The sequence below is a fragment of the Ambystoma mexicanum genome, chromosome 7p (genome assembly GCF_040938575.1).
Source record: "Ambystoma mexicanum isolate Mex_15411 chromosome 7p, UKY_AmexF1_1, whole genome shotgun sequence".
NCBI classification, from domain to species: domain Eukaryota; kingdom Metazoa; phylum Chordata; class Amphibia; order Caudata; family Ambystomatidae; genus Ambystoma; species Ambystoma mexicanum.
In genome coordinates, this window is record NC_090939.1 from 156,257,292 (window position 1) to 156,274,464 (window position 17,173).

Here is a 17,173-nt window from a genome sequence, read left to right on the forward strand (position 1 = left end):
TGGTAGATAATATTGGCCCTTACCATAATCCATTGATCTGGGGTGATCTGCACTTGGGAATTCTCCACCGAGATGGCTGTTGCTGTGGACACAGTATTAACCCCTTCTGGTGGAGGTTATAAACGGGAGAGCCTAAGTGTCCCCCCTAAGTTCCTGTTGTGTGTTAGTCTGGTGGTGTTCTGCCTGCTCTCTATCTGGACCAGGCAAAAGTCATTAAACAAATCTAAACAAAGAGCAGGGGAGGGGGAGGCGGCTTCCTGCTGATGTGTGATGTCCAGCATGCTTTTCATCCCAACTGTAGTGTTATGGCCTCGTAGCATAGGGTGTGGGGGCGGGGCAGCCACCCCATGTGATGAGAGGAAGGGGAGGAGAAAAGGGAAATAAAGAAGGCACGTGTGCCGGAAACGGGGCAGTACACGTGAGATAGCAGATAATACGCGTGCGCATCGTTCTTGTGTGGTGATTGAAATGAGGCCTGTGACATCCTCCCCTCCCTTGCGGTGAGCGGGAGGTTAGGCATGTCACACCTCCAGAAAAGACTGTGTAATATCCTCATACTAGTCGTGTTTGACTGCCTCCGTCTTCAGCAGAGAGGGGGGTTCCGAGCAGCTTCGGACAGACTGGAGAATACAATTGTCTCGGGCACTGATGTAAATGTGGCTTGCAGTCGCAAATAGCAACTATGACAAACTGTAGGAGTAGTACACAATGGGGACGTTTCTGGTCAAATGTGTGCAGATTGTGTATTTTAAAGGTAACCCACTAGTCAAAACTACTAACACTGCAGTGGAACAACGCATAAAGCACGCTTTTGTCAAAAAACAGATGCTTTTTGACCAACAAAAACGGGCCCACACTTGCGTGGCTGGCTTGCACTTAGGGCATTGACCTATAGCCCATTCCGAGCCTCGGTACGAGCTTGCTTTGGCATAAATATGCTTTCTATTCACGTCTTGTGTTCAGAACAAAACCACATCACGTTTCGAATCCATCTGTGGTGCTGCAGCGCCACCTCCTGGCAAAATGAAGAGATTGCTGAGAATCGGCACACTTAACGTTATAGCTGTTGGCACTGTGTAAAGAGCTCTGACACAAGTTTCAAAGTGTAGTTTCATGAAAACAAAGCTCGGGATAAAAATGCAGACAAGAGAAAACTCTGTCCTTGGATGAGGCGCGTGTGTTCTCCATAACTCTTTGGTAGCCTAGGGGCGATAAATACTATACTATATAACACACTATACTATATAACACAGAGACACAATCTGGCCTGCTTAACAAAGGTTTACACAACTCAAAAAGCACAGATCATGCACTTTTTTGCGTTACATGATCCAGGGCTCAAGTCCTAAAAAACTTAGGGGGACTATGCATTCACAGTGGGAAGTGACGTCACAGCAAGTGAAGGTTTCCGAAAAGTGAAATATGCAAATTTCATTGTTTGTCTCTCCCAACTGAAGAAAGTGAGCTTATGGCCCTTTAGGAACGTGCATGCAATGAATGGGATCAAACAGAATAACTCCAAGTCCAAATAACCGAACCAACTCTGGAAGATGGCAAAGTACTGTTTTATTAACAATTATCAAAAACAGGGATTTTACAACAATTGTCAACAGACGTATGCTCAGTTCCTCTCAGCGATCTTTACACAGACAATAGCTTTTATTTTAAAAATATGTCAAAGATGATGTCCTATTACTTGGCAATAATGAAAAACCTATCAAGGGTCTGGATTGGCTAAGGGGAACATCTAAGTATACGTTCTATAGGAGCTAGGATTGTGATTGGCTGTCCACTATCAGGTGGGCAACATATGCCTACCTCTAAAACACGTAATCTTCAGAAAACATTAGATATAGTTTCTCGTTGGTCTTCAAACTATAAGGTCCTTTGATATATGGACAGATAGAATTGTTTGCCACGCTTCTGCCATGTCTGGAACATTCGGTTCACTTAGCAGCACGTAAGTCCAGACCCAGGTGCAAGGAGATGGGGCATGACACTACCTCCCCACCCAATTAGCCCAGCATCTCTCATCACCCATACCTTCTGCCATGAAGATTGTCTTTGTACTTGACCTTGCAAAAGCATCCTTGTCTTTGAGAGTACTCACTCTCGTGTCTATGACCAAGTTCAAACTCTATTTTCATCCTTGGCTCACGTGACAGGAGACCATGATTTGGCCCATTTTTGCAGGTTTTAAATGCTCTAAATGAATTAAACTTGGCAATCTTGGTGTTCTTTCTTTGCACCTTAACAAGTGATGATTCATCGTATGCACGTTCTCTCCTTTCCAGAATAGATAGCTGACCTTGGCTGCTCCAGTCTTGACTCCCGGTCAGACAAACTTGCCATGCAGCTCCACGATTCTGCTTATTCTTGCTGCAACAGTTTTTTCCTCCCCGTTTCATGGTTCCTGGCTTGCCAAATGAATGATACCGATGTCCAGCTTCTATACAATGGCAGCTTCCCTTTACTACGTAAAGCCAACTTCTATTATGACTTAGGGCCTGATTCATGGAACGCTTTCCTATGGGATTGCGCCATTATAAAACGCTTCCATGAATCAGCTCCTTTGTCTACCTTGCGTTTCATCATCTGTACAGTTATTTAATGGTTCATCTTCTGCAGCACTTTGTGCATGTGTAATCTTCTTTGTAGTTAAAAGCACACTCGATTCTTTACCTCGTCATTAGTTTCCTTAGGATCTACACATCCTCTTCAGCCAGTATCTCGGTACATCGTGTATGCTTCTTATGACATCACAGGCTTCTTCCTTTGCTCTTTTTCATATTCCTTCAGGGAGTGCCTCCGTTAGGTTGTCATCACTTCGTAGATGCATTCGGTAGGATTATCTCAATGGGTATCTTTCGAACACACACTGCGGTATCAGCACATCGGCAGGTGTCAAACACGGCACGTCTCATTTCTCCAACATATGGGAGGAAAGGGGGTGGGGTCTCCTGGTATACAGCTGCTCCTCTATAAAAGTGTATGGGACAAATAAGCATTTGTCAGGAGAACATATTTTCCTGTATGTTTGCTGGCTAAATATTAATGGTGTGAACCTTTTATGTCTAAGAATCTGTATTAAAACAAGTGCCATATTGGCATTCTGCAACATTTTACAGCTTCATGACAGGGGTTTTGAGTGGCCTTGTGGCTATATGTCTAGCTTTAAAGCCACATGACCTGGGTTTGAATCCCAGAAGCATGACTACCTGAAGTGGGCGCCGCATGGTATTATTTTTTTCAATTCTTTGCACACACTGGGGATGGCGCCTGCCCTCAGAAAAAAGTGAGTAGACTCAGTCCACCTGTGTGATCGCTTGACTTGATTCTGAGATATGCACCGATCTCCTCATTCAAAAGGTGACATGTGCATTGGTTGGGGCCATTAGCCGGAGCAACATATGTGCTAGCTGACTACTTCAATTCCCACATGCAAGCCCAACACAAATGGTTCATATGGGCGTGCATATCAATCTGACTGAACCTTAAGGAGCCTCTCATCATAATATTTTACAAATAAATATGATGCTAATGAAAGTGGTTTAGCAGTTTGCCACATTGTGTGTGTATGTGTGTGTTTTTTGTATAGTATGGAATTGTGATTTTGCATATTAGCCCAAATGGAAGTATTTTGCTCCAGGAAAGTGTCTTTGTCTTAGAGGGCAGTGCTACTTTTATACATAGCTTAATCAGAGCACAAACTCTTTTGCTTATTCAGGGTTATTTTTTTGCCTTTCAGGGTTATTTTCACATATTCTGGGTTATAAAAAGTGCTTCACATGCAAAACAACCGCAAATATTTTTGAACTATTCAGTTATTCGTAGTCCATTGCTAATATAACTATGGTAATGGGGAAATTTGTCATTGTGAGGAGAGCGTTAAAAGAAATGTAATTAATACAAAAAAAATGCATTTTACAGCTACATTGAGGTGTTGGGTAACCTATTCAGGCAACATGTCACTGGCCAGGGAGCATGAAGCCCATGCTCACTGGCCAGGGCTGTGGGCCCGGAAGACCTGTATAGTCGGCCATGGCAGCCTAATGGGTCCAAAAGAAACATATTGGGGAAACGTGGACAGTGGACACGGCCAAGACCACTGGCCATGGCCAAAGGCCATATCTAGTGGCTCAGTAGTGTTTTCAAATAGACAGTGGGCATGGCCGAAGGCCCTGGCTAGTGGGCCCAATAGAGATGTATAGTGGCCACGGCCCAGGGGAACATGTACATGTACAGTGGTCACGTCTGGTAGTGTTCTTAAATATACACTGGCCGTGGCTAGGGCGTCCAAAAGGGAGGGGTGTAAAATAAACACATTGGGGGAACCTGTACAGTAGACACGGTCGAAGGCCATGGCTAGTGGCCTGTAAAAAAAAACGAGGGTATTGTAAAATCCATGAAATTCACAGAAAAAACTTTAGTTGACGTGTAGTTAAGTTGAGCAGATTTAACGCAACTTAGCCCTTGAAATTTGGTAGATCTGGGAAGTCATGACCAGCTTAATTTGGAGCGTTCCCATTGCAAAGCCCATGAGCACAAACATATTATAAGAGAAGGGATTCACAATTACATACAAAATTGCATTATGGGTGACATAGCATTACGGGGGACATCAACAGGAACACGCCAAGTTAAGCTGGTCAGGACTTCCCACATCCACCGAATTTCAAGGGTTTAGTTGCGTTTCAGTGTGTGTCTGTGTGTGTGTGTGTGTGTGTGTGTATGTATATGTGTATGTATATATATATATATATATATATATATATATATATATATATAATTTCTGAGTCTTGTGGAATCTGCTTAGATCACATGCTGTGCTTAGGCCGACATCTAGTAGAAGCTGCGGAGTATTACAGTTTGTTTTTCGAAACTCGAAAATGGGCGTCGACACAGGGCGTGCCAGTAATACTATCCCTAGTATGACGTCCACTGTACCCATGATCCCTCACGCTTGTAGGACCCTCAGATTGTTTTTTTCCGCCATACTGGTCGGAAGCATTTCGCGGAGTTCCCTGGCCTTAGCCATACTTTTGCAAAATATCTTTATATTTTCCCCATTCTTCACCCCAACGTCGAGTAACCAAACTCCCACACGCGACGCCGGTCCTCTCTCCTTTTTTCTATACATTCTGGATCTTGGAAAGAAAGTCCATGCTTTCAGCTTGACCTGCTTACAGGCATTGTACCATTCCTCACCTTCCCCAGAAGCTCAATGTCTGTAGAGCCCTGGTCCTGTGTAGGCTAGATTACTGCAACAGGCTCTTCCTTAACCTCCCCTTTTATTGTCTATGCCCCTTCAGATAATCTAGAACAGGGCTGCAAGACTTACCCTTGTCCTCAAGACCAGGGATAGTATCACTGCAGCCCTAAAATATGTACATTGGCTCCTGCTAATTGCAAAGACTACAATATGTCCAACTTTATTTCCCCAAATACTGCTCTGCTAGAGCCCTCCGCTTCTGTAACTCCAATACTCTCCATATCAAACGCTTTTTAATTTAAGAGCGGGAGGCATATGTCTTCTGCCGGTGCTTGTCTTTGGAACAGCCTTCCTGCTCCTCTTATACTTGAGCTGGAATTCCTTAAGTTCTGGAAACTGTACTTTTGTGTTCCTGTTTTACTTAATCCCTTCCCTGCTAACTCATACCAATGCCACTGAGGCTCGTGGCCTGGTCCCTCATGAACCTCACAGGTTCTAGGCCCTATATCTATTCGACACCAATACACCCCCACCCACGTCAGCACTGCCATTGCGGGACTACGGTCTGGCGGATGTGTACCGCACCCATGGGACTCCTCTGGCCCAGCAGATAGCGAGTGGCGTCGCACTTTGACGTGTCTTGGCACTTTCCTTCTGGGCTTGTATGAGGACTTGGTCATCCCTACTCCTCTTTCTATTCATGCACTTGCTTTACTGCACAATGCACATGTGCATTTATAGCAGCAGTGTGTCCAGTTTCTTTGGATGAGCAAGTGAAATGCACATGCAAAAGAGAGAACATTTTTAAGTGGAGGTTTCATATGTTGACAGGGTTATATGTAGAGTATTTGGAACTGGTTGGTGGATATGTGTGACTGTTTCAAAGCAGGCAATGAGGGAGTGCTACCCACATAACAGTAAAAAGAAAAAGGCTGGAAGGGCTGTCTTGTGCGATGGGGTGCACATGAAATCTGTTTTTTTTTTGTTGTTTTTTTTAATAATGCATGGCCTAAAGAGGGGATTGCAGAGACCGCTGATGGTCTTGAGGTGCCATGGGTTATGATCCTTATTGTATGCTAGAGAAAAGTATTTTGGCCAGAAAATTCTTTCTGTGCTTTTTTCTTTTTCTCCAGTATACAATTGTCCATTATTTCCATTAGCATAGTAGAAAATGCCAAGTCTAGCTACTTTACTGAATAATGTAAAGTAGGTGGAGACTATAAGCTTATTTTCTTTTACCTCTATTATTTAACTGTGAAAGGTTGTTCCTAAAGGAAACCTTTTTGGTGTTTTTTTATTTTAATTTATTTCTTTAATTTTTTTTGCTGGAGAGGCCAGGAAGTCAGGTGGGGCGGGAGTAAGGAAAGGGGCAGCAAGCACAGCTATGGAGGGGCAGGTGAACAGAGAAGATGTTGGGCGTGCATTGCATGTAAGGTGGGGGCAATGTTTCTCATGCTCCTTGATACAGCCTCGAAAGCACTTCGAACCTGCTCCCCCGGCAGAGTGGTGTTTTGCAGTATATACAGAGACTGTTGTCTTCGAAAGATATGGATCAACAGCCTCTTTTATGGCTTGCAAGGTAGCTGGTGGGATTTTGTGTCCCACGGGAGTAGCCTGTGTGGTTTTAGTATTGGTTGAGGAAGATGAGGCAGTGGAAGACTTACTACTACTTCCTGAGACAGGAACAGCCTTGATCATCTCAAAATTCGAAGGATTGTGAAGCACAGACCCGTTCGCGAAGTGCGGACACATACGCGAACATGTCATCATGCTGCTCATGGCCACGTGACACTGACACTGTCTGGAAAGTCTGCGATGACGTCAGACGTTGGTGAATACAAAAACAGTCGAAAAAGTTACAAACATTTTATAGATGTGTTAAAAATGTTGCTAGGAGGTGGCGAATGGCACATCTTTAAGTTCAAACTTTCTGCATTGGCTGAAAATACTGCCATATTGGGGGTTAGTATGAAATTAGGAAGTTTTAGCAAATTAGGGTGCACTAGTAAAAACCCATAAAATTCACTGAAACTACTTGGTTAAGGGGATGTTATGGCTCAGATGCACTAATAAAAAAGCTATGCAATTCAATAAAAACATTGTAAAGGGATGTTATGATTACTAGTAAAACCGAAAACCCCAGAAATTCGCCAGTTATGGTAAACTAAGCAACCGTAACTCGTGCCACCACTGTGCACTGCTAAGATTAACACCCAGGACATGAAAGATGACATCACAAATGTCATTGATGACATCACATATTAAATTAATTTTGATGAACAGTCCCTACATGTTTCTGACGCCAGAGGCTGGCGTCAGAACCAATGAACAGACATGCACAGTGCTGATAAAGGGATTTTCAGAGGCCGACGTCCGAACTGATGAACAGACATGCGCAGTACCGAGACACTGATCACCAGAGGCTGGCGTCGGAACCAATGAACAGACATGCGCATTGCTGAGTTACTGATCACCAGAGCCCGGGGTCAGAGCTAATGCAAAGACATGAATATAATCAAAAAGAGCATGCGCAGAAAGACACCAAAGGGTCTTCCAAGATGGTAACTGTTACTCTGCACATCTTGGGACAAATTGAGAATCACGCAGTCCGTATTAAAGATGTGCTCTTTATTAAGATTGGATGCCAAGTTCTCAATGGGGAGCAGGTGCAAGTGGATCTAGGTTACCTGGCCTAAGCCCCGCCCACCTGGTGCCTTCCTGCTTGCCGCTCTTTTTCACCACTTAGCAAGCCCCGCCCACCTGGTGCCTTCCTGCTTGCCGCTCTTTTTCACCACTTAACAAGCCACGCCCACCTGGTGCCTTCCTGCTTGCTGCTCTTTTTCACCGCTTAGCAAGCCCGGCCCACCTGGTGCCTTCCTGCTTGCCGCTCTTTTTCACCACTTAGCAAGCCACGCCCACCTGGTGCCTTCCTGCTTTCCGCTCCGTTTCCCTACTTAAGGAGCCCTCCAGCCTCTTTTTCCTTTGCAGATGGGGAGCAGGTGCAAGTGGATCTAGGTCACCTGGCCTAAGCCCCGCCCACCTGGTGCCTTCCTGCCTGCCGCTCTTTTTCACCACTTAGCAAGCCCCGCCCACCTGGTGCCTTCCTTCACCGTCTTGTGGCCAATGCTGGATTTGACTTTTATGGACTTCATTCATTGACGGTGCGTCACTCTTTCTCAACTCTCATGCTGGACTTCCTTTGCATCTTGTACTCATGGTGGCCCTGATTCATGCTGTTCCCATCTTCATCTTGTATCCTGGCTTGCAACATTATATGTCACTACTGACTTCTGCAATTGTATTCGCTCTCCACTCTTGCTTCTCCACTCTTTTTGACTGCTTACTCTGTTCTCTCCTCCTTTCCCTTCTCCCTTTTCCCATCTCCTCCCCTTACTTTCTTCTATGCACTTAATCTATCATAATTGTCCCTGGACCTAATATGATCGCAACCTCGTCTCTTTCCTCCACCCTCCCATTACTGTTTTTTTCCTCCCCACCACCCCTCCAGCACTATCTGAAATGTCGTCGGGCCTAGTATGATAGTCGCTTGTTTTGTTTCTCCCCCCCCTTTCTGAACCCCTCTCCCTCACCTTTTGTTTTTCTCCGGCTCTACCAGAAATGTCATCAGGCCTAGTACGGTAGTCGCCTGTCTGTTTCCATTTCCTTCCCACTCTCCCCCTCCCTTCCTATCTATGTCTTAGCTCTTGCACTATCTGAAATGTCGTCAGGCCGAGTATGAAAGTTAATTTCACATCCTTACTGTTCATGGCCTGTAAGAATGTGGTTGTATTTTCCCTTGTTCCCTCCCTTGCCTTGAAGCGCTTTGAAACACATTGTGTATAGGCGCTATGTTAATAAACGATCATATCATATCATGTTGGCAACAAGATGTCAGGGGTGATTGGGAGACCAATCATGAACTACTTAATGGGACTAAACCTACCAGCAGTGTTGTTTCCGGACCGGCAAACTACAAGTCTGCCTGACGCTTAGCCTGACCGGTCTGACCCTGCCGGGCGCAGTGGCCACGGTAGGCAGACTTGGCACGGGAGCAACGGCACCGTTGTTAATAATGCCGGTGCTCCTGTATCCCCATTCCCATAGAGTCCATTAGGACTCTATGGGAATGGGGATTAACGAAATTGCCGGCGCTAGACTTCCCGGCCGCCGGGCATGGAATAGTCTGGTGGCACCGGGAAGTCGGGCGCCGGTAATTCATTCTGAATCCGGCGGCAACCCGCTGGTAGCACCGGCAGGGTTAATGCCAGACTCGGAATGGGGCCTAGTTTATTAAAGAATGTACTATCTAAACAAAACATTATATTGGAGTGCTGTTGTTAATACAGGAACCTAATCATACATACACATAGGAAATGGCTGCAGGACACACCATAGAATACATCTTGTAATTCCTGATAGTAAAATAATAAATGCAACGTTATCAGAGTTTTGAAATGGAATAAATAGCTAACAATTAAAGACTTACTGCAGACTTGTCCTAGTAGAATAAATACATATAACACAGTTTTCGTTGAAAAACGTTGTTAAAGGGACGTTATGGTTAAGTTGCACTAATAAAAACCTATGAAATTCAATACAAATTGGCAGATAAATGTGAAATGGCGAGTGCCAATGGCCCCCTCTGTGAAGCCACAGCCCACTGAGCAGGGGCCATTAGCATTCCAAAGCCCCTCATTCGGTATGTACCCCATCACACGAAGCATTTTTTTTTTACCTACCCATGCTGTGGATATGGAAACTGTGTGAGCATGCATGCCTGCACATTTTATTCACAAGATGCTTGTGTGAAACTGACGTTTGTGTTGGGATTACAGCAAGGCAGTACACAGGGATGTTTGGTTCTCTCTTGGAAGGGAAGACCTTATCGAGCATAAGGGTAGTGCTATTCTTTTATTGACTTCTTGACTTTGGGAATTAGAGGGGTTTAAAATGAATGTTGAAAACAAGGAAAGGGGGTGCTTCAAAAAAATGGAGACTGGCATGGAGTGAGAGCGCCACCACCGTGTACCATCTCCAAGTGCACTCGTGGGAGGAAAGTGCTTGGATGCAGACCGAGCCTGTATTTACACGAGTACAGGCAACCCAAAGATTGTTCTGAAAATCCTTGTCTGAAAGAGTAGCTTTTTTGCATTCTTCCAGTAGCGGTTCTGCTCGTTCTTTCAGTGTTCTTCTACCTTCTCTTAATGGCACAGATGGTTTCAAGCTGATGTTTGTCAGGTCCACACATAATCTTAATCCTAGCCCACCCACCTTGCTTCCTAAATTTTTGTACTATCCGCATTCGGGCCTCTGTTTTGCCGGTCTAGTTAGTCTTGGATACGGAACAAAAGTTTAACGAAGTTCAAGAATTTTCTGAGGTTGTAGCGCCACTAGGTGGCACCACGAAACAACTGCAGACAAGCCGTTGATTTTAGTTGAATTTCACAGCACTTAGCGTGCGCTTTACAGAGGGCCGTCCCCCTAGGGAGCAATAGCTGTTATAAATACTGCAGATTCGGCTCGTCTTCAAAGTTGGGGCTAATGAGAACTGGTCCCAGGACAGACATAAAGACACACGAGGGCTGTTTAATTTGGAAGTGGATGCGATTTCTCATCGCGCTCACTTCCCCCTAGCGCTTCCTAACAAATGTGCAATATTTTGATGATGCTTGCAGCCCCTTGTGTGCTTTATGTGCCTCGGGCGCCTCTCTTCGAGCTCAACTAATACGGGCTCGTCAGCTCAGGCAGCAAGCACATCCTCTTCCTGACGGGCTGCGGCAGAATGGAATGGTGTGTGTTTTACGCTTAGAAACATCACTTCCCATCTTCCAGGCAGTTCCCCAGAGCAAACTGTGCCGCCGAGTCCAGATACCAGCGCCAAGAAGCCCGTAAAGGGGGCGAAAACAGCACTATCCAAATCACTGTAATATAACTACATATGGTGGATGCATAAACTGTATCTTGAACTATGCTGGTGTCTGCAGCTGCTCGAATACTATGGACAGTGGCTTTCCAAACTGTTCTGTGGCTAAGCCTAAATATATAGACTCCTCATGGGTACCAGTCCACAAGTTGCTAAAGCGACATCATGGACCTGCTCCGCACCCCTGTTCGTGAGAAAAGGGGTATTTAAACCAGGTCTTGAGGATATACTCGAGCTTTTCAAATGTGATGCCCAAACAGGTGTCCAGAATTGTTAGGCCCAGGTCACGTTCCCTGAACATGTAATTTAGAGAGCACTGGGGTAGCACATTCTGAACTCTGTGAAGAGGAACAGCGTCTTCGGCAAGATTTAGCTTTCATGCCAATAGCTGAATGTCTAAAAAGATTCTAATGTAAAGCATGGCGGAAGTGCCTCCTGGGGTCACCCCAGTCTATGGGGGAAGCTTGCTTGTCAGGTGCAGCTGATGGCAAATTATGTGGGGTCCTATGAGAAAAAGGGTTTTTTAAAGAAAAATGCTCCAAGAAGCTAACCGCAAAGAACTGTTGCACGATGCCTCTAGCTGTACAGTCAATTTACATCATTTTTAGCTGAATTATCCGCCCCCCCACTCGCACCTCCAAAATAGTCACCTGGTTTGTTTGGCCACAAAATTCCCTAGCCAATCACACATTGGGGATATATTGCCCGTGCTTGAGCTGTAGGTTTGGTATACTCATGTAGTTATTTTAAAAAAAAATATGACCGCCAATGAAACATGTCGGAGCCCTTATTCCATGTCCAGTTGCGGGCAAGTGCCGACAGGAGGAAGGAGGCTGGGTTCCCGGAACCGTCCAGATACAGGATGGTGATAGGCTGGAAGATTTTATTGGCTCAGAGTAAAAATTCTAGGATCAGGAGCTATTCCGGTGTTAAAGCCCAAGTCTACTGCTATGGTGAGCAAGTTCTACTACTACCAATGTAGTGTGGAGTAAAGATTGCAACTTGCAACACACAAAAAGTCCCTTGCCTCTCCATTCCCCACGTCCACACACACACACATTTCCAACTCGCCAAGAGTCAGTTGCCACTCGCCAATGGCGAGTGGACATTTTGAGGCCTGGAAGCAGAAATGAGTTAAGAAGGCTGGTAAAGCTTCCTACTCGTGCACCGTGTCCAATAGCCACACAGTCCTTTCCATGCAGTCATTTGACGAGTGTAAGGAATGAGGGATTAGTCTTATAATTGGATATTTGCAGGTGTGTTGCGTGTTCAGGATCATGCTCCATGGCCCTGATCATACTTACGGTGCATGTTCCTTTTCAATAGGCGCTGACCTGGTCATCAGCGAAGTCATGTGGTGGGACCATGGCGTTTACTTCTGCTCAGTCGAGGCTACAGGGGACTCAGCTGGTGACCCTGACAAGGAGGTCAAACTAGTTGTTTTACGTAAGTACCTCTTAACATTTGCTTGTAATGCTGTCATTGGCCCGTCCTGTTTTATTTAATCTGTCCATTTAATTTTCTGGTCTAGCAGTAGTAAGACTTGGCCTTCTAGCAGCCATGAACTGGAGAAGAGATATGTATTAAGAGTATTGCAAAGTTTTTTAAAACCTTTATATGAAGTTTGACAAGTGCATTACATTAACGTGACATGTATTGGGGGTGTACAGAGCTAGACATATGAGTATTGCAAAGTTTAAAGGGGCCTAATGTTATTCATCCCCTGTACTTTCTTTTCTGCCACCTGGGATGTTGAGGATTTGGGTTATTATTACTAATTATGTATTGGTTTGTTATATTTTGCCAGACGCCCATAGGCCTCAGAGCGCACAATCAGCAATACAAAAAAGAAAGCCGGGTCAGATGTGAAATGTCTCTTGTTAAGGTTTGCCGCAACATGCGTGATTGCTGGTCTGAGCAGCTTTGCCTTCCTTCCGTCTTGTCCTTAGACTGGCTGACCGTGATCTTCATCGTCCTGGGCGGGCTGCTCCTCTTCACTCTTTTTGCAGTCTGCTGCTGCCAGTGCTGCCCCCAATGCTGCCCGTGCTATGTCCGGTGCCCCTGCTGCCCCACCAAGTGCTGCTGTCCCGAAGAAGGTGAGCGAGCTTTGCAAAGCTGTGGCATTGCTATAGAGGCCTGTACATCCAAGACTCGCCGGCGGCATTACAGCCACATTTCCTTCCCGCTGGACTCACAGTCACGTCCACTACTTTACACTGACCATTTGTGTTCTTGTGTCAGCATTGTGGCTTACAGCTGTGTGGGAGATGTACCTGGCATTTGCCGAACCCTTGCATGTGTTGCTTTTCTGTGACCTCTATCAGCAAAGTCTACCGCAGTCTCTTTTGTATCTACTCTCCTGGCCCAAACTACCCGACTTTAACCTGGAGAGACCCGCCACGGTGCTCACAAGAGCACAGGTGCGGTCTCCTGCTTTCAGGATAATTTAATTTAATTTTTCTGTTTTATTTAATTGTGAACACGGTTGTGCCCAGTTGGGATTTTCCTTTAACAATATGAAGTTATGAAACTTCTGAACTTCTCCTACAGGGCACATGATGGGGCAAGCATACCGTATACAGAACACTGTCCTGTGTTAAAACCCAGACCCAGCTGCACAGAGTCTTGCTCTGAGTGTTTTCAGAGCCTTTACCAAATCAATGCTTTCATTGGTGTCCATCCATGGAGCTAAGCTTTACACTTTACAGACACTCCTCTCATTAATGTCTTACTTCGGAGGTACCCAAAAATGCTGTTGTGTTGCTCATCTTGTGTCTTGGGTACAAATAACTTCTGGCGACATTAAAAAAATAAATTACTACTAAATTGCTAGTCAAATAAGTTTAGAGGCTAATGAAGAACATTGGAATTAGCAGACTTTGCTCATCATGACGCTGGAGCGGGCACAGTTAAGATCTAACTCCTTCGCCTTGTATGGTAACTTGGGCTGAGGGCAGGATGTACTCTCCAGCGGGATGCGACTGTGATGACAGTAGCAAGCCAAACAGCAAGAGTACAAATGTCCAAATTAAAGGAATGTTCAATCAAGGTTCTGTAAAATGATATATACTTTTATTAAAGACACAATATGAAATATAAGTCTAGTAGAAAAACACTAACAAAGCCCACTCCTTTGAAAGAAGAGAGAACAAAGAGAATGGGCCTCATTACGACCCAGGCGGTAAGTTACCGCCTGGGTCGTATCCTTACCACCATGGTGTAAACTATGTTTACACCATGGTGGATGGTGGATTTACCGCCCCATTCCAAGGTGAGTGGGGCGGTAAATCCCCATTTCCCATTTTACCCTTCCCCATTTTTGCCCCATAGGGCATAATGGGAGTGGGGAAGGCACTAATTACGCCACCGTAAATTACGGTGGCGTAATTAGCACCATGGTCCCTTAGCACCATGGATTTTAACGCCTGCAAAAAGCAGGCGTTAAACTCACCATGGCACAAAGGGACCTCGGAATCGGGCGTTAAGGGTCTGCGCCGTTTACGGCGCCGTTAACCCCTTAACGCCTGATTCGTAATGAGGCCCAATGTAATGATGCAAACACTCTGGATACTTCAGCAGGGAGGACAATGGCAAGGATTGCAACAATGTCCCATAAAAAGGATACATTCTCCAAGGGGAAAAAAAAAGGTGGAAAAAGTTCTATCATCAGTCTTTAAGGCCCCATAAAATGGACCAAGGCGGAAAGGGCCTCTAAGTAGTATCTGAATCCAGTTCTTAAGCAGTTTGCCGGGGGCCAAGTAGGCTTCTTGACAGTGTGCCAGCATGTCGGACCAGGTTTGGATGCAGCGAGTAGCGGTGATCCAGATCGAGAGCCTGCATCGCGTGAGTTCCAGATGAAGATCGATATGGTTTGATGCAGTGTTGGAACGATGCGAGTCAGTGAAGCCACCAGGCTTTGTTGGACAGTCAAGGTTGGGTTGATGTCAAAGATGCTCATGGTTCGAGGCACTGTTTGAGATGGGGCAGTTTTTAGCTTCCGCAGTGGCAAGCTTCTTGTTTGAAACAGTGGGGTTCATTTGTTCAGCTGGTGGTATGCAGCAAAGTGGTTTGAAGATGTTTGAAGTAGTGCCCAAAGCAGCACTGTGGCTCCTGGTGTCTCGAAGGCATTCAAACGCAACCGATGGCGGTCTGAAGGTGGCCTGAAGTGGTGCAGCACAGGAATTCAACTGCTTCACTTCTCCTGGTGCTGTTGGTACCAATTCAGGAGTTCATGGACAAGATAGGTCCTTGTTCCCTTGACTCCCACCTGAGGAAGTGTGGCTAACACCTGCAGCAGCCTTTCACCCCCAGTGCAGCTGTGAGAGAGGCAGATCCTGCTCTAACGGCAGCTAGCCCCCAATGATCCCTTGGGATTGTTAGGGAGCAGACCGTGTCTCTGCCTTCAAATGCCTGCCTTCACCTCTGGCAAAGGAGGGTTGGAAAGGTATGCTCTCCCAACAGGGTCCATATGAAATCCTCCTGATGTCGTTCAAGGTCAAAAAGTGAATCAAGGGAGGAGTCTCTGTGCCCTTCCTTATAAAGGCAACAAACCACCATCCAAACCTTGTTAAGGGAACAAGTGACATTTGCCTTCTTGCATCATCCCTAAAGTGCTTTGCTGTGCAAGACGTGTAGGAGGCAGGAAGGAAAGAGCTACTTCAGGTGTAATCGCTTCAGTCCCATATCAGTATTGCAACCAAGACCATCTCACAAGAGTCTTACATATGGTGTGTATAAACCGTAAATGTTGAAAACCTATATATTGACTTTCCAAATGTCCTGAGCCCTTCAGCTTTCTACAACATCAATGTGTTGGGTCAAATAGGCTCTTTGTAAAGTCTTGCATGCACATCATTGATGGAATGGGGCTTGCCGTGTCCGTGGAGTGTCTCCGGCATTTTATTTTAAAATCATTTTTGATATTCCTTTTTATGGTGTTCCCCTCTTAAACACTACCGTAAGCCTTTTTCCTTGTTCCTTTGCTGTATATTTACATCCTGTTTCTCGCATAGGGATTCGTGTTTTGTTTTTGTGTTGCTTATATTTATCGATTTATTACAATATTTGTAAAGCACAACCTTCCCCACCAAGGTGATGCCTTATTTGTTATTGATTACTTATTTTTACATTTATAGCAGCGCACAAAGCCCTGAGGCATCTAGGCGCTAGTTACAGTTGCAGCCAAGTTATAAATCACAAGGTTACAAAAATAGTTAGAAGGTAGGAGGTGGAAGGGCAACACCAATGTGGTACAGAGGTTACGAGGTGACGGGAGAGACGTATCACACGCCGGTAAGGCAGGGCCAGGGCTGCTGGGGCCATATCGGTAGACCGAGGCATTTTGGTGGGCGATGTCTTGAATCCAAACCATGGTTTTACACTGTATAGTTGACAGTTGAAGACTTTTGTTCTTGCTTTAACACTATTTTATATAGTTGTGACTGTGTTATCAAATACACCTTCGACTGCATGGGGTAGGTTCTCTTCATGGCAAACCATTTGCCACTGCGTCAAACTTGCTGTTTCATCATCCGAATACCTACAAGCGACATGTGTCAAGGGCTGGCCCGATTTGGCATTTCTTGAACTCCACTGCTATCTAACTCTGCCTCTCACTTTGCTGCCATTTTAGTCTAATTTCTCATTGTAAAGATCCCACTATTGGATAGGCCACTTGTGTTTCATGAAGGCGATAAGCTGCAACTCTCTTAACTTGCTGTGCCTGTGTGCTTCTTTCCGCAGCCTTGGCGCGCCACAGGTATATGAAGGAGGCAGCGTCAGTGAGGCCGTGGATGATGGATAAGCCGATATACATCGGCGGTGATCGGAACTCGCAACACTCGAGCTACCAGCTGAATCCCCTCCTTCAAAGAGGTGGGTGGATGTCATAGGTGGTCTTCTGAAACACTCCTCACCCGAAAGCGGAGGAGGAGTGACACTTGGTTGGGAGATGGGAACGAGGCAGAGGATTGTCCAAAATATGCTAATTCTGGATGGCAAAGGAGTCACAGGGGATTGGCTGGTTGAGTGAAATGCTG

General features: G+C 45.5%; 1 protein-coding gene across 1 annotated transcript in view; it reads left to right on the forward strand.

Moving 5' to 3' along the window:
- ILDR1 (immunoglobulin like domain containing receptor 1) overlaps positions 1 to 17,173 on the forward strand; it is a 192,603-nt gene that overhangs the window by 152,033 nt on the left and 23,397 nt on the right. Inside the window, exons 4-6 of the mRNA XM_069635973.1 lie at positions 12,462 to 12,581; positions 13,085 to 13,231; positions 16,878 to 17,009. Coding sequence (XP_069492074.1) covers positions 12,462 to 12,581; positions 13,085 to 13,231; positions 16,878 to 17,009 — 399 coding nt within the window. The remainder of the gene's footprint in view (positions 1 to 12,461; positions 12,582 to 13,084; positions 13,232 to 16,877; positions 17,010 to 17,173) is intronic.